This window comes from Oculina patagonica, chromosome 9 (assembly GCF_052425735.1).
Source record: "Oculina patagonica isolate OP01 chromosome 9, crgOcupat, whole genome shotgun sequence".
Classification (NCBI taxonomy): Eukaryota; Metazoa; Cnidaria; class Anthozoa; order Scleractinia; family Oculinidae; genus Oculina; species Oculina patagonica.
This window is the reverse complement of record NC_135766.1, coordinates 15,679,928-15,702,769: the sequence shown is the minus strand read 5'-3', so window position 1 is coordinate 15,702,769 and position 22,842 is coordinate 15,679,928. Positions and strand designations below refer to the sequence as shown.

At 38.2% G+C, this 22,842-nt stretch overlaps 1 protein-coding gene across 2 annotated transcripts; it reads right to left on the bottom strand.

Annotated features, from left to right (window-relative positions):
* Positions 1-260: 260 nt before the first annotated feature.
* LOC144666808 (glutamate receptor ionotropic, kainate 2-like) lies at positions 261-18,770 on the bottom strand. Of its 2 annotated transcripts, none has more exons than XM_078528212.1 (14): positions 18,562-18,770; positions 18,149-18,388; positions 17,643-17,851; positions 16,905-16,946; positions 16,238-16,357; positions 9,485-9,616; positions 8,433-8,540; positions 8,141-8,260; positions 7,737-7,931; positions 6,973-7,333; positions 5,367-5,729; positions 4,412-4,582; positions 3,049-3,196; positions 261-2,056 (listed from the first exon to the last, which is right to left on the bottom strand). In XM_078528212.1, exons 2-14 carry the CDS (start codon positions 18,381-18,383, stop codon positions 2,002-2,004), a joined length of 2,259 nt encoding a protein of 752 aa, XP_078384338.1. In that variant the 5' UTR covers positions 18,384-18,388; positions 18,562-18,770; the 3' UTR covers positions 261-2,001. The 2 variants fall into 2 exon arrangements, with proteins under 2 accessions (XP_078384338.1, XP_078384339.1); XM_078528213.1 differs by having other exon boundaries at positions 8,433-8,537.
* Positions 18,771-22,842: the final 4,072 nt, after the last annotated feature.

Here is a 22,842-nt window from a genome sequence, read left to right as displayed (position 1 = left end):
TCCACGCCATTAAAACATTTTCAGTGATGTGAAACATCAGGTGAGAAATCAGTGGCGTGAAACATTAAACGCAAACACCGCCACTATTCGCATTTCACACGAATGCAGTCATTGATATTTAAGTCTTTCTGAGAAAACAAAACTTTGGGTGACGTCCTTCTTAGCAACGGCTTGATTGATATAAACTCGCACATGTCTCCAAAAAAAAGGGCCGACTTTCTCCCTCCCCCCCCCCCCCCCCCCCTGATGTGAAATCAATTTTCCAAAAAATAATAGTAAAATTAATTTTGGAGACCTAATGGATCACAAATGTTGGCCAAAATGCTTCTTATGCGGTTCTTAAGTTCTACGTATTTTTTTTTTCTCAGTTGTACATTTGTAATTTTCTGTTGCAAGACTTTTTAAATGAATTTCTTTTGTTTAATTCACCTAATCGCCGAAATTACCTAATCTTAGAGCTAAAATTCTTATACGCTTAAATTTTTATGCTTTCTTTTCCTTCTTGCTAGAATTTGAGCACAGAAGCTTAACATTATTCTTAATTTTTAATGATAACTTGACAAAATTACATTATCTTTAAAGGGAACCTGCACTCTTACGACAAGTTGACGTGTAATGGTTGCCGAATTGTTTTAGACAATAGATTTTCTGCTTTTTAACAATAGCGGCAACCATTATACATAATAAAGTTAAAAATGGCTGCACGCGGGAAATTTAAAAGCGGTAATATTTGCCACTTTTTTGTTGCTATTAAATGTTACTTTTCCCTTGTCCTGGAAAATTCGAAAATAAGGCATTATTTCAAACAATTCAACGTAAACTTGTCGTAATGGTAGAAGTTCCCTTTAAGCCCCGATCAAACGGCCATGATAGCTGCTGATAGTTCCAACTATCGTGCACTATCGTCAATTATCACTAACTATCACGCATATCGGACGAGCTAAAATTCGACATGTGAGCTGATAATCGCGTTCTCTGTTTGATTGCAAGCATGATGGTGCTAGATAGTTTTTTTTTTTTCGGTCAATGGTTTTGCAAAAGATGAGCTCAAAGCAAGATGGCTGCCGCAAAGGAAACTCTATCGCCTGGTGAGGAAGAAAGCGGAAATTTTGAAGAAGAAGGCGTAAATCAATGTTTCAGACGAAAGAGAAGATCGCAAGTGATGATGGTAGGAACGAAAAATACAAATTAAAAAAAACATGAAAATGGTCGCGGTTCGAGAAAATTGCGCGATTTCAACAAACTATCATCGACATTCGCGGAACATCTGATCAACGACATGATAGTCAATGATAGTTAACAACTAATTAACAAAAAGTGAGATAATATAGCCTGAAAGGATTAGTTTGACTATTTTATTACGTTAACGAGTACGGTTTTCGCGCGCGAGTTGCTCGGAGGTGAATCGAAGTGCAAAGGATATTCGGAGTTTGAATAGCCAATCAGAGCCCGCTATCCACTGTTTGAGTATATACCAATGTATGATATTTAGGATCAGTGAAATATAGTCGACTATCATGACCACTTAATTGGGGCTTTAGTATTAAAGCCCGGCCAAACGCACGCAGCATTTCAAAGCAACATATCCCAACATTGTCCTGCAACATGTTGGCTGATGTTGGAATTTGACAATGGTCAATTTTTTCTTCCAACATCTCACAACATTTTCGATGTTGCATGATATAGTACTCGTTTGGTCACGTTCGTGCAACATTGTTGCGCTGGCGCGCGCGCACTAGCTCGATTTGCGCCATCCAACATACCACAACATATCGCAACGGGGTGGCCAAACGTGCGCAACATGTTGTGCACAACAATTTTGCGATGTGGTGCGTTGAAATGTTGCGTACGTTTGGCAGGCTGCTTCACAATATCCCACAACATGACCCAACAATGTTGCGATATGTTGCGTTGAAATGTGGCGTGCGTTTGGCCGGGCCTTAACAGTAATTATTGATAAAAAAGTGTGATTTGTTGTCATCTTCTGAACCCTTCAACCACTCAACAGCTTGAGCACACAATTTCAGGATCGTTGCGTGAAGACCAGATTTTTTGCCTGTCGAGACAAACACAAAAATATATATGTTAGTGAGTTTGTTACGAAAAACTCTTTATTAACCCTTTCGCCACGGGAGAGCATTCATGTGCCTTTTACGACACTGTTGGTTCAAATCTGGCCGATTTTGATAAAATTTATATATAATAAACCGTAAATAACATGTCATGGCTGCGCAATGTGTAAAAAATACGGAAAGATTATAGAGAAATAAAAACGGAAATACGGTAGAGGATATCTAGCGAGCAGCACAGCGGCGAGATGAATATCCACCAGTTTCACCGATACATAGGTGAAATATTATTTTAGTAGAGTGATTTCAATTAACCCGTGAAACAATGGGTTAATTCATGGGTTAACTGGAATCACTCTATTTACCACAAACGTTGAATAATTAGTGGGTTAAACATTACTGTCGGTAACCGGAAACAGGAAGCCATAGACCTTATGCAAAAATGGTTGTTACTTATTTCTTTTGTTTGGTCAAGTTTCTGAAACTGCTGATGGTGACACTTGAAAATATATGGAATAATATGCTAAACTGAGAAGTTTCAGTGTTGTTGGTTAAAAGGCTGCAGATTTTTGGCTCATTCAAATTTAAGAGATTTGTATGAAAAAAGCCACCCTTACCTGCCTAGCATCGTATTCATGTTTTTGGCCATTTAAATGTCCCTGTAACTTCCCTATAGATAAACTTATTGCCTTGAAACTTCATGCATTGATCTACTTTGACTACTTTGACTTGATCTTTAAGTTAAAGTAATTTAATTTTGTTGATAAATGATTTTTCTGGGAGCCGAAAATTAATGGCAGCCATATTTGCATTGGGTCTATTTTGTTTCTTTTCAGCTGCTCGAAGGTGAACAGTGCTTTGCTTACCACTTCAGAGATAACCAATCAGAACGCGGGAAAAGCACTATTCAATTGTGTGATATATACGTACACTTGATATAGCTTTCGATATTTTGCTAAAATAGTTTGTTGTCTCAAACCTTTCAGTTCTGTCTGTTGAGTTTTGTTTTGCTCTTCGCTTCCATAAGATTTCTGCAATCAGAGTCAGGAATGCAACAACTATCCCAACACCCAAAACAACGTATACTCCCAGCATGCTCATCAGGTCGATACGCGTTTGAGACAACACTGAAAAGAAAAGAAAAAAAAGAAAGCTTAGGAAAAGTAGCTTATAGGATGGGTTCAGCAGAATAAGCGATCGTTAGTGATAGGTGATAATGCCAGGTGATTAAGTAAATTAATTATATGAAAAAAAACGATCAACCCTAGGCAATGCGCGTCGCTGTTATTTAATTAGGGGTTTAACCCTATTCAGACCGGGCTTTTTTTGGACCTTCTCAGACCGGGGGGGGGGGGCTTCCCCCCCCCCTATGTAACTTCCAGAATATTGAAGCAATCACCATGAAACTTATAGGATGTATTCTACGTCCGAAACTCTTTCTTTTGGTATACGTCACGTGGGGTGGTGACGTCACATCACGTGACAATTACATCATTATGTCAAAACAGCCGCCATCTTGGATCCGCCATCTTGGATTTCAAAATTCTTCCAAAATGCCAGAAAACCACCCAAAATCACTGCAAAGTAGTCATAATGAATAAAAATATGCTTTAAAACCGTAAATATGTAAAAATAACTCCATTTAAGTTGAATTTTATTAACAGAAACACGCAAAATTACAAATTTGGGAAAACATACCTGTCAAAATGTCGTTGCCATGGTGATGTGTAGTTCCTGACACATCATCCAACCCTACCAAATTGTTGCTAGATAAATTTTAGGAAAACTCAGAAAGTTTGGCAGCGTTTGGTTAAATCTTAAAAAAGTTATAAAAGTTCAAAGTCAGCGCGGGCCTCAAAAGCCCCCCCCCCCCCCCGGTCTGAATAGGGTTAAAACAGAGGCATCAGTATTGATTAATTTTCATTTCATTTTGACCAATTTGCTAATGCAGGTATTGAACAATGACTTTATACTTGATATCTTGAGTGTACTTGATGGTGAAAGCAGTGCAAAATTTTCTCCTCGTAAGGTAACTTAAAGCTAATAATATACTTAGGGTACAATTGCGAATGCAATGTTGCGTCTTGTGGCACTGGTATCAGAACCTGGAAAGAAGAGACTGGATCTAACTCTAACATAATTTAAAAGTGGCTGTCTGTAAGTATCAAAAATCTCGCGACAAAATTCGAAAAAAAAAAAGTATAAAACACTGGTTGAAATCGGTGGGATTCGAACCAATAACTTCCGGATTAGATGACCATTAGTATTCCTCCTTGGTAAACTGACAAATCACGACTGAGCTTTCGATAAACCAACACAAGTATCTAGTGCTTCTTACTTACTTGTTTGTTGTTCTTTAGGACACTCGTTTTTAGTTTCCCACCATTTCCGCCTTAAACTGTTAAGATAATCCTTCTCATGAAGACGCAGAATGGCCAGAGAGAAATCATCCACGTGCGGATCATTTGCCTGGAACGCGAGTCCCAGTCCTTTCGCAATGGCTAGTCCTGGGACTGAATAAATTAGTGAATACTACTTATTAACCGAGTGTGAGGTCATTACAGGGGAATCTCAGACCGAGGCCTTGATGTATTGACCGAGCGACAGCGAGGTCAATACATCAAGGTCGAGGTCTAAGGTTCCCCTGTAATGACCGAACGGACGAGGTTAATAAGTTATTTATTATATGGCCTTTAAGCACTATTCAAAAAAGAGTATAATCAAGGGAAAAAACACTGGAGGTAAAACTCGTTCTCTATGGCTCTCTTCGTCGCTTATACTAAAGAAGTATCGGTATGCTTATATTTTTCTTTCAGTTATTGAAAAGATAGTTATATTTTGTCGGCATTTTTTGTTGTTTTTGCCCCCTCGCTTTTACTCAAAACTCAAAAAACCGTCGAGCCGAGAAAAATTTTCATAATGCCCGGTCATTACAAGAAAATAATGCCCGCTCAGCAGCCAATCAGAGCGCGCGTACTATTGTAGCCATATAATAAAGTTGGTTAATGGATGTAAATATCAGGTGATACGTAACCTTTATATTAAGTAAGCAAGTTGAAACTTTGTTTGCGTGCCTATGTAGTTAGCCCTTGTGGGAAAATTGGGGACACCAATTAAAATACCTAAAAAAACTATTAATACTTAAAAATACTTTAGCCTAAAATCATTCAAAATACTTAGCTAAAAAGTAACATTTACAATATTTTCTATGCAATACTCAGAGTTTACAGGATTTACTGTCAGTTAGGACTTATCACTTATTTTTACTTACTTTCTTACTTATAACTTATTATTTACCTGTTGTGAGATCGCAAGGTGGTTGGTTGGCAACATATCTTAGAAATGGCCCGTCACTAGTGAACACACGCTTCTCTTTTTCTCGCACCCATTGAACGCCTTGTGATGTGCTTTTGACTATAGTGTTTTCCGTTTGAATTTTGTGCCAAATCTTCCTGTATGGTTCATACTGACTTGTTTTGAAGAACTCGTACTGACTTGACGATTCAATCACTGCTACTTGATAAGAGGAGTCCAAGATGTCTTCAAGGCTACGGATCGAGTGCTGAGCTTTCTTAACCGTTAAAAATGCGGCGAGATTAGCAGTGTATGTTGATACCAAGATGAGAATACAGAACCAGTAGCTTCCAGTGAGAATGCGGGCTAGTGTAAATTGAATAACAGTTTACGTTAATATTATTGTCCCACTACATAGCCAGCTAGAGGCCAGGCATATCAGTATATGTAACTGGCATATTTTAGGAGCTTTACTTGTCTGGAAGGGCTAAGACATGTTACATTCTTTTAAGTATTCAAACGTAGTAAAGGAACCAAATTGTTTAATCAGCTTGCAGCAACAAGTTTCTCTAACGTGTCAATATTGGACCCAGTGCATGATCCACGGTCCAAATCTGGGAATCATTTTCAATTGCTGAATATGGTGACATTGTAGTCCAACATATATTTCTAGCCCAAACACATTTGCTAAGTGCATTTAACAAGGAAGGGAAAAGGGGGTAAACGACAATGAGTAGGCCAGCTTGAAGTGAAGATGTCGTTGATTCGACTAATGAAACACCACATTTGCTTGTTATGTAAGCGGCCCAGGGTAAACTCTGCTCTTATATGCAATTTTGCGAAGCCAAGCAAAGGCCTTTAAGAGTATAGCTGTACTAATTTTAACTATATGACAAACTCTTCCATCATTTTTTTAGAAAAAGACTCAACGAGACTCTATTTGATTTGAGTGTAAATGTTTCCTTTATGAAACAACAGCCCTTCCATAAATAATTCCTTTCCACAAGATAGTTGTTTTTCTCCTACCCCAAATTAGGTTAGATAATTTGATGGACTTTGCGAAATTTGGAGAAAAATACCAGGTCACAGAACTGTTTTTTTTTTTAACTATTTTTATAAACTTAGTTGTCGGAGAACCGTTACCATGGCAAGAGCTGGGAAGTTCGGAAACCCCTTTAAAAGTGCCTGAAAATGGTATAATACATATGTTGCAGCGTTGCCCTTCTAATGGGAACCACGCAATTGCAATCTTTTATTGTTTTACACCCACTATTAACAGTGGAAAACACTTTTGACTGTTTCGAGCTTCCTTAAAAAACTCATTAATAATTCACAAAGAAAATACAAAAGAACTTAATGTTTAATGAGTATCTTTATATCTGATAAAGACACGGCTAAACTTTACGTCCAATTTTCTAGGCAAAAATAACGCCAAATTTCAATATTAGTGCAAGAATGAGTTGATCTGCATCAGAAGATTTTGAAGCCGTTCAATAAATTCGCAGTTCGTGTTTTATCAAGTCTAAAGCACTCGGCTGCGCCTCGTGTTTTAAACTTGATAAAACACTGCTGCTCATTTATTAAACATTTCTTAAAAAAGCCTTCATACCTGACAAACTCCTGGGTGTGTTGTCAGCTCCTTGTTGCAGCATAGAAGCCAAGGCAAACCACACACTGTTGAAAAAAGTAAACTCTTCCGATGTTCCTCGAGAATGGTCATCTTTGTACCCATAAGGACTGAAGTAGTTTAAAACAAACACAGCAACAGAGATGACCGCCACGATTGCTAGGATGGTGATCCAAACGTAGTTGTCAAAGGGATTCATAAACTGTAGTAAATCACTTGGCCGACTCGAAGATGGTTTTTTAATTAATAAATCTTCCGTGTAGTGCATGTAAGGCACAGTGAAGTCCACCACTTTTTCGCGACCCTCAGTTATGGTGAGATCCGCAGCAGCAATATCAGCACGCTTTTAACAAATTAAAAAGGACCAAAGGAAATAAGTCGTTTTTTGGTCAACTACAATGGCGGCTGGTTTATGACAACTAAAATATCATTGTATAATACTAATAGTTTGTGTAGACAAAAGGAATGTAAACTTAAAGGTACATTGCTTGTAAACAACTACAGCAAAAATGGTGAGAATTGAAAGGTACTTCTTGTGCTCCAAACGGTAATAACGTCCAATCCTTCGTAAAAGAGCATCCACTTTTGTTTTTAAACTGTTAAAACTGTTGCATGTCGATATGAATTAATGGTTGCAAAATATTGCGCAAAAGATATTCATCTATGATACTTTTACGAACCAAGGCCTTGTTGTCAACTACCTTAGATACAAAATCAAACAAGGTAACAAATCGAAATTATCAAACCTGGCTTGTTAACTCGCCAATCAGTCCATCCCAAGTTCCATTTTCCGTTTCAGCGCCGTATAGCCCATCTGTGGAGGTGTAGATCTCATACGAAAACTTGAGATTTCTTGCCAGTTCATTCAGTAGATCGATACAAAATCCATGATATGAGAAACTGCCATCTACTTCCTTCTCCTTCATAACATAAGGTGCATTCTGTTTTTGGGACATAAAAAAATGCAATACTCGATAACAAAAGAAAAAAAAGTTTATAAAAAATAGAGAGTAGCTAAAAAAATCATAAGTGTTAATTTATTTGCTTGCGTATTTTCAATATCAAAAATCTGTTACCTTAAAGAGCGAATTCACTGAACAGGCTTGGAAACGAATGAGGATATAAAATTTCTGCAAAATTTGGCACACACCTCTACAACGACAACCTTGAATATTTTTCCCTGCAGACTTGTCTTGGTAGATGGATTCTCCAGGTTGGATGAGATATTTTCAAACAGCACGGCACCTTTAGTTGAATTCCATGTTCCAATCTTGCGATTACACATACAAAAAGGCGAAATATGCATATTATAAATGTACAAATAACTCATTTGATAGTAAATACACAAGCCATAACTATAAGCAACATTTTAATTTACCTTTTTACAAATATTACGTGTACAGCTAACGATTTTAACAGAAATAAACTTCTTTATTACTTACTTTTTTGAATGAATTATTTCGGAGGTTTGAAATTTCAAGTTCAATTCCTTTACGCTTTCCATACTCGTTAATCTGGACGGGCCCAGTTATACCATCCAGATGAACCTGCTTATAAAAGAAATTAAGCTCCATAAATGTTCAAACTACATGCGTCTTTAATAAAATTATTGTTTTTTGCTCATGTTATAAATCGTAGGATTGATTTATGTCCACGCTTTAGTCAAATGAAATGAGATCTTTTCATGGAATCAGTACTACTTCGTAGATGCGCCCTATTAGATAATTTTCTTGTCGAGAGAAATGAATTAATCATGGCTTTTAAGAGGCTCGGTGACCGAGCTGACGTTTAGTGCGTTGGATTCTGGATAAAGCTGGAATTTCATGAAAAAGATACGAGAAACTCAGGCTAGCTGTTTAAACTTATTAAGCCGAAACGTAATGACCAAAAGGGACGAATAAGGGAAAATGCTCTCAGTTCGACGACTTTCGTCCTTGTACTGATTATCTTAATCTTGGACAAGATTAACAGGAAGCGAAATTTTTCGGCATTCTGCAGTATGGAATGAAATTTCAAACCAGTGAATATATGAGCACACAAAACCAAGAGCGACAATTCCAATGAAATCTGAAAGACGAGGAAAAGAGAGGCCTCAAGCGAAGTGGCGCTTAATGCCGGAGCTTATCCCGTTTTCGATAGCATTAAGCGGCTAGGAAAAAAATATTTCCACCCCCTCCCCCCCCCCCCCCCCTGGATGGGATGCTAGTCCACCGCAGGGTACCCCACAGCATTATTTCATCGGTACCCATTTATACACCTGGAGAGAGGCAATATGAGAGTAAAGTTCCTTGCCCAAGAACACAACTCAGTGACCCCGGCCGAGTCAGGCGTGCTACTAACCATTGTTAATTAGGTCACCTCTCCTTCTATAGAAAGACGAGGAACGCTGCCTCCATATACTTGGCATTCACAGGACATTGTAAAAGAACTACTTTGATTCCAATTCAAGAGGGTATGAAAATTTGCATCCCATATTAAACACGCAATACTGTACCTTTTTAATGCAGGTTAACATTGCATCCCTATCTTTCAAGTTAATGGCAGACTCGTTGATCTGTGCACACGGTTCTCTGTTTACTGCCTGACTGATAACTTGGGCGGCATCGAAAGCAAGTGCAGCGAGGTTCTGGCGAAATATTGAATAAGGATGCAAGTTAAACCGGGGGGGGGGCACTTCTGCATTTTACAGGACTGACTTTTCATAATAAGAATCAGAGATGATACGTTCATCTTTAAAGTGGTACTATGATCAAAATTTTACCTTCCCTTTTCTCTTCGGTTTTTGAAAGTACTTACATTAAATAGTAACCTTGCCAAATTTTAAGTTCAAATTCGAATTGGAAGACCACTTATTTCACGCGTAAACTTCGGCTTTGGCTTGCCGCCATTACTAGATTCAAAAATGTCCGAGGACCAAATAGAGATCTGGAACTAGTTGGGGCGAGAGCATGCTGACGTCATATGCGCATCAACAAAATGGCTTCTTCGAAGGCTTGAGTGACGGATCTGGAAAAACATTGGTTTTCTTTTTAATCTGTAGTGATGTAGAAGCCGTATCTACTGCGCAAATGTTTTTTAAACATACTTCAAGGCATCTCCAGGTCACTTTTGCACAACATAGTTGCAGAAAACATTTCAAGAGGCGAAATTTCGTGACATCTTTACTCGCCCGAACCACGCAAGATGAATAATAGATCGTCTGATAACTTTGAGGGAAACTTGTACTCTTGGAAATGCTTTATAGATATTTCTCCCTGCAACCATTGTGAGGTTAAATTCTTCAACTATCCAAGGGAAGTGAATAGAATAGAACGCTTCGAATTATCTACAGTGAGTTTACTGTATTTGCTCCTTTTTAGAAGCAAAACATTGGGTGAGTGGCGTAATTTACTTCTGTTGCTCAAGCTCTCGTGTTCTAGAATAGTCATTTTTAAATTTATTGTAAATACTTCATGTCAAAAAGGTAATTTTTGGGCAAATCGGCCTGTATGTTCCTGAATTATATCCTCTATTGTACAAATAAACTTAAATAAATTCGCACGAGGCGGCACATTATGTAAAAGTACATACAGAGGATGCAAAGCTTAGCAATATCTTTTTACTGATTATATGTACTGAAAATGTTTTTATTGTAGTCCTCTGTATACACTGTAGTCTTAATAAACTCACCAGCACGTCTTCAGTGTTGGTCACTTGTTTATTTCTGCCATGCAATATAAAACACTACAATAGGACTGTACTTCATTATAGTATTCAGGTGAAAGTTGAATACACCGGATTACAAGGCGATAAACAGAAGTGGATAAGTTTTATGGTTTCTGCTTCTTCTGTGAACTCCGGTCAGTATTCATTCAGAAATCTTGTTCAAGATATAATGCAACGGTGTACTAGTCTTGACTTTCTCAACGAACGCACTATGCGTATTCGCTATTTAGATGACGAAGAAAATTGGATTAATTTGAACTTCGATGATGAACGTGGTTTTGCTGAGATTTGGCAATGTGCACGAATGGTTCCGGAAAGGGAGTTTAAAAGGATCAAACTACGAGCTGGAGTTCTGGGATCCCCTGTTCAAGCGACCCTCTCAACAGTCTCAAGCAGTTCGCCTTCAAGCACAGTCGTCCGGCGTGCAGCGCCATTCGTGCCCTCTCGTTCGGAAACAATAACACAAAACAAAGGCTCAGGCTTGGACGGCAGTATTGCCGTTCAACGTGATGTCAAGCTGGACACAAGCAGTCCTGTAGATCGTATGCTAGCGCAAAAGCTTGAAAGCATTAACGCAGCCACAAAGGAATTAGAGAATGCAAAAATTCAGAAAGATAACTTCGAGCGGGAAATATAGGGTAATTTTAGCCAAATTTCAGGGGTCTCGTCGTCTCGAATTTTTCTTTGACGCATTCTCGCAGTCTCGATTTCTTTTGAAAGGCTAAAAAGGTCTCGGGCTTGCAGAAAAGATATCAGTCTCGCCGTCTCGCAAAGTCTCGCATTTACCATTCGACACCCCTAAATATCGAAAGCGGCGATTCACAATGCAGGTACAGGTTCCATCTGTGGAAAATGTCATATACGGTCAGGGCACACCAGACGCAATTGTGATGGCGAAGAATGCACTTCTGCTTTGTTGTGTAGCATTCTAGATAAACATCCCGGGGGAAAATCCATGCGACGAAGTTTAACACTGAAGGTGACGAAATGCGAGACGCAACTAGGTAATCTTCAAACTGAATACCAAAACAAATTTCAAGCTTTCAAATCGGTCGAAGAGTCGTTTGCCAGGAGACTAGAGAAGGAAATATTTGCTTCCGATCCTAGTAAATACGTTAAAAATGGAATTAAAAACTGGGCGCTTCTTAACAAACATGTCGCCCTGCTTCAGAAAAAGTGCAATGGCAAACTTCCTCCCAGAAACAGTGTTATTAATTTACTGGGAGAAGCAGTTGGCGAACTTAAAATGAAAACAACTATCCTGCAACGCAGAGAAAAAGGTGTCAATCCTAAAAAAAGAATTTTAGAGGAGGAGTATGCCATAAAGTTTCCTACACGTAGCTGTACAGCAACCTGTACTAGTTATTCATTTGGGTCAGAGCTTCGATCGACAGAGCTGGAAGACTTCAGACTGGCAGTACGTCTGCAGGATGAATGGAATCGCCAGGATGAATTGATGAGCTGTGCTAACAGTATGCCTGCATGCGCACCTACTACTTGTACTTGTACCTGTAAAGCAAATGCTTCAAATCACACTGATGACATGTACATGTTTGTACCAAACGAAGCCCCATTGTTTGAAAGCGAACAGGAACCAGAGAAACATGCGGCTGCAAATGCCCTTGTTGAACTTCACAGTATGGCTAAAACTGATTTTTGACACTTGTTTTAAACGCCATTAGTTTAATTTGCAACCAGAACTGTTAAGATTTATATAAATACAGGTGTTGTAACATATTGTTAAACCATTTGAAAGAGCGTTTGTATGTCTTTCATTGTTTACCACTGTGATAATTTAATTTGATTTTAAATTTAATCGCAAAACGAAATGCCTAATACTGTTTCTGTTTGTACCTCGGACTTTCTCGCTGGTCGTTATGAACTGCTTGTTTAGATTTCTTACAATAATTATCACAGTTCCCCTGTTAGGTTGTACAGGCACATTGTGTACGCTATAAAAAGGCAAACACTAGCTGTCATGTTTTATCTTGAATGAGATCTCCCGTGCTCAGACAAATGGCGACAATCTTGTTGTGCTTGAAGACTTAATTAAGATTCTTTAGCTTGTGTTGTCTCACAAAAAAGAAGAGATATTTTTACTACTACTTTAATACTGCGAGGAGTTTTACGTAACTGAAACGATGAATAAACTGAGATTGTTGTTGTTGTTTACGAAAATTGATTCACATTTAATACTCCCTTTCCCGTGTGAATGTTGCGAAAGTATTAATCAAAACTTAAGTTTGTAGTGACCATCTACATATCCCAACATTTTTTAATGCATTTCTAAGACATATATGTGATTACATTCAGTTTAATATCAGCTCTAACAACATGCGTAAGAGATATTTCCACTGTTTACAAACTTATCTGTTTCACTGCAACTTATCTTTAAACACTGGGGAAGGGAAAAACGTACTAAACAAAAACAAAATAAAAATGAGGAATATCTAAACATCAATGTAGGAGGTATATTTGAAAAAATCTACCATGTTTTCTGGGGTAATGTGATCTACAGCCGCTTCGATCGCAGAAAGTTCGAGGTTTTTGTTTGTGAGTTCCCAAAGCTCGTAACGCATAACAGATCTCATCTTGTTAAATACAAATTCGACTGGGTTGAAATCGGGTGAATACGTTGGCGTATAAACGAGTTCAATGTTACGATCATTTAGCCATTCTTTCAGCGCTTGGCCGCCAGCAAAATGGTGTGTTGGACAATTGTCCATCACAACAATGTCTCCCACTTCAAGAGCAGGTCTCCCTGTTTCAATGTTTCCAGCATTGCCCGCTTCGCCAAAAAACGGCAGAAACTCTACAGTATCAGATGCACCTTGTACTAAGTTCATGTACTCTACACCATTAAGTCCAGCTAACAGATTAACGGTAATGTTAGGTGAATCGTGGTAGCGTATAAACTCAACGCACCTTTCACCGACAGGAGCATAATCGCTTTCCATGCATTGGAAGTTTTAATCCACATTCGTCGAAAAACTTGAGCTTATAGGGATTTTGTGCATGAAGGTAATCAATAAACATTTGTGTATAGGCTATGTTTTCTACACTGAATCTCTCCTGGGCAAATGTGCTGATTTTCTTCCTAGAATATTTTAAACCTGACGGCATTTTGTTGCTCAGCGCACGTGAAATTGCATTAATCGAAGTTCCATTTGGGATGTCGCCAAATTCGTTCAAGCCATCATAAATTTCCCTCAAAGATGAAGTGGGTCTTGCCTTTTTTAAAGTTTCAATAAACTGAAGGTCACCTTGTGTTAAATTACTTGGATTTCCTCCAGCATGTTTCCGTGGTTCGACAGTACCGTCTGTATGCAGGCGCCTCCAAACATCTCGCACGCTACTTCTACTAACTTTGAAAACGTTTGCAACATCAGAAAAATGACCTGGAAAATATCCAGTGGTTGTATCACCCCCATTTCTGACTATTTCGTCAACTATTGATGTACGAAGATCGTGAGAAATGGCCCTGCCTTTCACAAAAGTTCTACCTTTCGAACTCAGCCTTTCCATAATTTGGCGGGCTTTTGTGGCCATGCGACGCATGTTACCATTGGTTACTAACAAGGTAACACTTAGCAACAGCTTAGTTTTGACGTCAAAACCTTGTCGCGTAACTTCTCGCGCGTCGTACTCAACTGGAAATCGTAGTATTCAAACGAATGTAGTCCATGAATCGCCGTTCCTCTTCGTTCTTCGAGGCTTCTTCGATTGGACAAGAAGACGGCAGCTTCGTTGTAGGCATACAGCGCCAAAACCTCATCGATCGAATGAAGTATTTGAGTATTTGCATACAAACATTGCCTTTTAGACCGACGTCAAACGGCTTTAAGAGCACAGGTTTCCCGTCAAAATATCAAGTCAGCCTCTCCCCCATCCACACTACAATCCCTCCACTACACCCCCCCCCCTCTCCTCACAACCCATCCCCCAAAACCCCCCATAATTACCCCCCTCTCCTCCTTATCTCTCTGGCCGAAGCAACATACTCTAAGCACCAAAACAAAAAACAAAACCCCCTCCCCCCCCCAACCCCACTACACCCCCAACAACCCCCCACCTCCGTCTCCCCCACACGTCAATCCCCAGGGGCTGGATCCGGCACGCACGAGCGGGGCGCTCCCCTTTCGCGGTGGCTTACTGAGTGCTTCGTTCACGAAATTTTTTGGGCTTTGTTCTCCCGGGCCTGTCCGGTGGTGTCTTTCTCCGGGTTCGTGTGTCCTGGCGCATCTCTGCGTTTCGGCGTCGTTCTTGGTCCTCTGTCGTTCCGCTCGGCTCGCCGAGGGCTTAGTGTCGGGATTAGTTACGGTCTTTTTTTTTTTGCTGGTTTGTAATGTCGTTGCTCGCACTATCCTTCATTTTTTCGTCTCTTTTGGGGCTTTTTCTTCGATGTTTTGTTCGCGGGGTTGCTCCGAAGCTCTGTTCGATTTTTGATACTTGTTTCTCCTGTAAAGAATGGCGAATCCGTACAGGGCTCTTGCAAAATTTTCATTTTTGTTTGAATTTGTGCATTGTCCTCTTAAATTCTCATTATAAGAAACGATACCGCTATAAATTGCAATGTCTCTTCGTTGCGGCTCTCTTGGGTTTCGCCACCGGGCAAACTAGACGAAGAATTTGTCGAAGAAATATCTTTTATAACCCTGTTAATTCTCAGTATATTCTCTCTTGGAACACTCGAAGCTCGAAGCGACGATGCGCATATGACGTCACGGACCAACTCATGCGTAAATCCGTTTTTCAGTACAGTCGCTGGCTCACTTTAGACGTCCGAGTAATGGCGGACGGGTATTCCACGATTTTCGGCAAGCTATTTCAAGGCTAATATTGCTCGCAACGTTCTAAATTCTAGCGCGCTAGTTAAATATAGACTTATTGAACAAATTGACTTTAGAAAAAGACGAAAAGAAAAACAAAAATTTTGGTCATAGTAGCACTTTAAGGTAAGAACGTTACTTTTGTTACGTCCTCGTATTTATGTTGTCATGATATAACATAACAATAGAGTCTATGGTCGTGGGCGGACAATGTCCAAGAGCCAAAAGCTCTGAGAATGGCCAAAAACATTATTGAGCCCAATAACATTATATCTATAACTGTTATGATAAATTTGGAGAAAATTTTGAAAATAAATAAAATACAGTGATATAAACGATATCTTGCACGATGCCTGCCTCAAGGCGGCCATTATTTCTGATTAGTCCACAACAGTAGGATGGCCGGAATATATTTTAGCACGCTGAATTATCCATTTTAGCCGGCTTTTGATTTTACGCAAAAGTTTTTATCGAGCTGCATATTGTCAAACTATCTCGCCCCGTTGATGCCGGTAATTCAAAATCTATTTAACGTAAGCGCATTTACAACAGGGAATATTGTTACATAATTTACTCCTAAGACATGCATAGACGTTGAAATGCACGAAGCTTCAACCACAGTGGTATCTTGATATACTGAAAAGAGTGTCTCCCGAAATGTTCGTCCAGACTGATAACTACAACATGGGTTTTAAATGATTTTATCATCTAACCTTGGTGGTGATGTTAATTCGAACCGCTTGCTCTAGTTGGTTACTTGTTGAGCTCCGAATGTATGGAAGCTTGAATGCCAAAACAACGTTGTTACCGTCACTGCTCATGTTTAATGGAACCTGAAATACGAAAAGGTAAACAAAAAACTACAATGGCACATATTTTACGAGACGGACTCTTACCACTTAAAGGTGGCTCCTTACTGAAAGAAAAAGTCAAATAACTTGATATACACTATAACTTCGTTTACACTAGCAACTTTAATGCGATAATTATTTGTCAACAGTCAAAGTTTAGTACATTAGTAATGACTTTGCACAGCAGAGATACACAAACGCAAAGGCAATTTGCAATGCTGTCGCAATATTTGCCACATTTTATGTGATGAGTTGCCTACACGAGCATTTTTTCGTATGCGATAACTTTTATTTCTCACTTTAAAGCTACTTACATGCCAGCTTCTTAGCAAAAATATCCGTCACATAAAAATTGACCAGTTTTGCTCGTTTACACGAGCAAATATAAATTATGTCGTATAGACGACGCTAAAAAATGAAAATAAAAATCAGCAATCTAAAAACATGTAAAAGCTTCAAAATTCAGAAACTACACTTAATGACTTTTCATGAATAAAATGATCAAACACACATTAGTTGATTGTCAGACCTGTCCTTGAAGTATCCACTTATTTCTGTGTTTACGAGATTTCTGCAAAGACAAACGAAAAAAAAATGTTGCTCTTACTAAACTTTTAATGTTCTCTGTATTTATCGCTTATTATGCAACTACAGTGAATTTTGCACAAATACCGCTAAAAGTCAGGATAAATATCCTGTGATATTCGCATAGTTATTCGTACATTAGGTAATTAAAAACCTATGACGTGTAAATCGTACGATGCGAAAGTACTGCTCAAAAGAAAAACAGAATGGGCGACATCACGCAACAGTTGGGGGCAAAGAGTTTGATTATCTTGCTAAAGTAAAATTTTACATGATCAGGAAAAAAAAAAATAATTGTTTAAATAAAATGAAATAAAACAGGCGTTTAAATTTCCCGCGCGCCACTATTTTGGATTTAATGACGAATAACGGTTTCTCAATTAATTCACACAAAAGGTCTTCCGCTTCCAAACAATGGCGGCAACCATTACACGTCATAAAAATAAAATTGGTAGCCCGCGGGATATTTAAAAGCAAAAAATCTTATCCTTTTTGTGTTACTGTTAAATGTTATTTGTTATTTGAAGTTGAGACATTTTTCCAAATAATTTAACCTAAACTTGTCGTAAGAGTGGAGCTTTCCTTTAATAATAGTTCTTTTTTCTTCCAAATTAAAGTATCAATATATTAAGAATTTCTCTTGAAAGAGTTACAACACTATAAAGTTGGGAATTTGAATTACCTGTTGAAGCATCAGTTCAATATTTTCTTTATTGGTGTAAAGTAGAATAACCTCAGCTTCGAAGTTTTCAATTTGCTCCATTGCTCTCAATATCGGTGCTGTTTGATCTTTATAACTTTCCCTCAGCTTGGGAAGCTGAATGAAATTCACATTCAGCTCGGATCTCTGGGATATGGAGCGGAAGTACCCAGCTTCAGGCCAACGTCCCTCTAAAACAATAAGAAGGTAAAGATATTGTGAAATCGTGAATTAGAGTGGACTGTTTTGTGCAGTTAACGGTTAAAGTATTTTATGCATAGGTTACTCTTCTGCAATGGAGGGAAAGTGTAGATTTCAAAACAGGATCGTCTTGGACTATGATAGGAAGAAGAAGAAGAAGAAGAAGAAGAAGAAGACGAAGAAGAAGAAGAAGAAGAAGAAGAAGAAGACAACAACAACGACAACAACAGCAGCAACAACAATAACACTGGTTTAGGTGACCGTTTACTCAACAAAACTCTTTTTACCATTGATTACCACTACAACACTTCTCCATCCAAACTTGTTCAGTATGTCAAGTGTAGCATGTGCGTAGTCTCTGTATCCTGCTGACATCTGAATCGCTTTTTCACATTGGTCGAAGGCCCTACTGTCACCATGGAGACGGATAAGAGGAATGCCTGTCACTTGAGAGAGTGCGCATGCGGACGTCTTTGGGAGGCTTCCCTCGATAAGTGCAACGACATTTTGTTGAAGAAGCATCGAAGCTGAAATTATTATTAATTGTCAGTAAGAAAAAAGTTACAAAAATGACAAATAAATAACGATTTCCCTCAAGATAAACCAAGTAAGCAAACAAACAAACTAGCAAAAAATCTCGGGAATGATGCCAAAGTGAAACGAACAAACATGGCAGTAGGATTTATTTAAAAGGTCTTACCTTGATTAAAAAGAGTGCTCTCTTCTGGTGGTTTGAGCTCTTTAAAGGTTACTGAAACATTGTTCACATTAGAATTGTGATTGACGAAAGAGTTTATTCCCTCATATTCTGCCGGGGTCACATTGAGAATACTTGCATGTGATTAGGAAAATGTTTAAGACCATAATTACGTGTTGTACAAGTTTCTAGCGTTCACAGAGAGCAACAGCAAATAGACTAATCATACTCCACAGCGAATCTGAACTTAAATTGTAAGAAAAAAATTCTGCCTTATATGCATATGACACATTGCTTACACTATATACCATAAAGGCATAAAAACGCTATCAAAAATACTAGACCAGAGAGACTATTGGAAAACACGAGTATATCGCTCAGCTACCTACCACAAGTAAATGTTCTGTTTGATGCGAATACCTTTGCTACGAATGAGACAAAAATTACCAACGCGGTGTTGATAGTGCTTGCCATGATGAACCTAAAAAATAATTCACGTAATTGCAGTAAGGTTGTCATATTTAATCAAATTATTCAAAATTTTCATGTGGTATACAGCTATTTCAATTAATGTTGTCAGATCAAAGCTAAAATACCGAAATGTAATAAGCTGTAGCAGGCGGTAGCTCTTTTAATATTGCCATGAGTGCCGTTAATATATACACCTTAATCGATGGTTTGACATATAATACGCGCAGATATGTTACAACTTGCGTGAAAATACGACCAATGAGCAACATGTCCGCGCGTTTTACCAGTGTTAAACAGTCAAATAAGGGATTTATTATATTAATATGGGCTCGTATTTCGTAGGTTTGTTCGTCCGTCCGTCCGTCCGTCCGTCCGTCCGTTTTTTTTTTTTTTTTTTTTTTTTACCCTGTTCTTCAGTGCGATAAAATGGCATTGTTCTGCGCGTTTTTTTGCACTTATATGGTGAAATGGCGCACTATTGGAAAAAATATATGTATTTATCAAGAGTATCTTCTGTCATCCTTTTCCCCTTCTTTTATTTACGAAATGACTGAGGTTGATAAGCGTTTTGGGGTATTGCCTAATTATGTTGTTATATTAATTTATACTATCTGAAGTTGAGACTTCTGTAAACTTTATGCTACATTTATTGTAACATTCAGTTTTTGAATATTTGTATCATTAGTTACCGCTTTTTGCGAGTATAATTGAAAAGACAAAATAAGGAGGGTCGGATACGGCTCTTGTTGACACACGCTTAAATGGTTGCTTATAACACGTTAAGTGCACGTGCTTTATATTCGGTTGACCTGGAGCGAATTTGAATAAACATCACTTGTGAACTTTAGGCTATGGGCGAACCTCTGAGACCTCTCATAGTTAACGTGTTTTAAATTCAATCGAAGGGAGGCTGGAGCTTGACAACCATATGACACTCAGACAGACTTTATTCGTGCAAAAAAAACTTTTTTGACATTTTCCTAGTTAACGCCTGTTAGCAAAATATTTATTGATTTGCATTTTTATTTTAAAATACTTTTCAATCGCATAAAGATATTCACACCTGCCCTATCATAAATATATACAATCGACAACCACCTATATTTTTATTGAACACGATAATGGTGTCAAGATGAAATCGAAATAACGTTTCGGATCGATTTTTTTTTTAAAGCAAGGACTTACATAAAGACGGTTTCTATTGAATAAATATTCTATTTAAACTTGCATGTGCGAGGATATTGCTGCTCTGATCATGCAACCAAATAACGTGCTACATAAGACAAATTAAACCCCACATATCATTCCAACAGAGCGAGATGCAAACCCACCTTTGAAATATTGCCGATGGATGCTTCAAACAGCGGTCAGCAGTCCAAAAATAATGGTCCGTCGAAGTCGAAGTCGAGAAACAGGTGCAAAAATATTTCTTGCGATCGAGAATTTGTGATCAGTCTGTGATCAGAACTAATTTTGTCAGTCGAGAAATTTCCATCAGCAGAAAATTAAAACATTTTTATCTTCCTTAGTGAAATGCCCGAGCAACTCAGGCTTTTGTGCACTAATATCTAGATACGCCGTTTTTTAAATTGGTTTTAACGGCTCTTTAAAAATGCACGAGAACCTCGCGCTTTCTGTAGCCAATTTAGTCACCTCGTTGCTTTTAAGAGGCTGTATCTGTAATAGTGGTCTGCCCGTTCTGGCTTGTTAAATAGATTTCGCTCTTTTCTAGTGTGTTGCAAGGCTTTCATGTACTTATACTAAAAACACAATTCACTTGACCGGATCATTAATTTTTTTCGAGTTTTTAAGGATTTTCGGTTCACCCGAACGAGCACTTGTAACGACCACTGTCAAGGCTTAAATTTACCACAACTTTGAAAATTAATTAAAAAAGAACTAACAACTTCTGTACCAAACAAACACACAGCCTGTTCAATTATGTCTTTTTAATTTATCACACCAACTTTCACGAACATTGAGCTCGAATCAAGCTAGCAGCAAAACATTAACGACACCCCTATCACACACCTTGATGAAACACTTGAAAACGGCTCAGATTCAAACTTTATTTTTGAAAAAGTGAGGCGGTCTACTTCAATCAAACCAACGCAGCCAAAAAGTAGATGTAATAGAAAATGTTCCTATCGAAAAAAACCTTTTGGTATCGTCTTAATGAAATATTTACAGCTGTGTAAACTGTACTTGCCCAATTTCGAAGATTTTCATGTTTGCAGCCATTTTGAGGGACTCGTCAGGACGAGGAGTTTCATCAACTGGCCTCGCAGACATACCTAACACCATCACAAATAAACAAAGATTAGATATAAATGCATTGCAGTTCAACTGAAAGAGAATAAATCGTGTTTAAAGTACACAAGAAACTTCTGCTGTGTACGATAACTAAGTTAGTCACGTCGTTTTTAATTGGTCTAGACATTGAGAATAATAAAAAAATGTAAATAACTACAAATTTACCAAATAACAGCTGGCAAGATGTCACTCCGTTTTTGTTGTTTCCCGTTCTCAAGTTTCGCCAAGCGCAGAATGAGATGCTTAACCCAGCGCTTTTACAACAACTTAGACATCAGGTGGATCTTTGCATTGCTCACTAAAGATCAGGAACTCATTCAGTGTGAAAGATGCGATTACCAAAATATTACGATATCGTGTAGTGTACAATTCTTCTTGCGCAGGCTGTAGCGTCTGCTTTGTCAGCGAGATAAAACGACATCTTGCAACATGTGTCTGTGAACACTTAACACCTGATAAGAATTCGCACATTTTCTAACACATGAATGGGTCAGAGACATGCAAAGCTTTGTGTTCAGAAGATTGTTTCTCAATTATTGACATAGCCTCCATTTCTTTCCAACTCAAAAGCAATGCGGCTTGCACATCGGGTGGGAAAAACCCTTGTTAAACAAACAAGTCAATCGCGTCAATCTATCATTTTCTTTTTAATTTTCCTTGTTAATTTAACTTTTTTTCAGTCCTTTTGCGTTTTCAACACCATCGTCTATTAGTTATTCATATCCATATTTGTATTTAGTAATTAATATTCTACGCCTGTTGTGTTTAAATTACACTGACCAGTGGTCTAATTTGCATTCGAAACTTAAAATAGATGTAAATCATCCGAAACGTGTTTTTCAAACTTAAACCTTGTGTGTTTGAAAAAAAATATTTCCTTTTTAAAATACCAGAGAAACTTATGCTTTGTGTACCTAGGTTAGTCACGGCGCCTTTAATTGGTTAAGACATATATTTAAAAAACACAAACACACATTAACGGCCTTTTAAAACTACACGAAAAACCCCTTCACTGTGTATTAAGTTGCTAACGTTTGTTTGTAGAGGAAATGACAAAATTCCGACTGCGGCATGCAAACCATTCCAAATTGAGACATGAGAAGCTTTGACGTTCAGGCGGGAGACATGCATATATTCAGTACCAGGCCTTGCAAGGGCTGTTAGGGTAAATTCGGACAAGTTACACAGTGTTAAAAGAGCGTCATCAAAGAACTAAAATGGCGAGTAACGACAAGAGTTTTGTTAAAAAAGCGACAGCCAAGGAAAAAAAAAATAAAGACAACTTCTCCGAATCTCTCACAAATCCCCTGCATTATCAGCAAGCAAGGCTTATTTTTAGGTCCCGCAGATTTCACAGGCAAAAAGATATCAGGTCGAAAAGTGGATAAATACAATCAGTCAAAAACTTTCGGTGCTTGAATTGTCTAACAAACTATACCCTACTAGTATTTCAGTACAACGGACACAAGGTGATTATAGATCCTTATTCGTAATGGCTGT

Bases quoted from the DNA above. Each gene is read 5' to 3' on its own strand.
- LOC144666808 (XM_078528212.1), bottom strand. From the start codon at position 18,383: ATGCTTCTTCAACAAAATGTCGTTGCACTTATCGAGGGAAGCCTCCCA. The intron at 8,541-9,484 runs GTACAGTATTGC...TTCTTTTATAAG, and splicing joins TGTTAACCTGCATTAAAAAG to CAGGTTCATCTGGATGGTAT. The intron at 3,197-4,411 runs GTAAGTAAGAAG...TTTTCTTTTCAG, and splicing joins TCCTAAAGAACAACAAACAA to TGTTGTCTCAAACGCGTATC.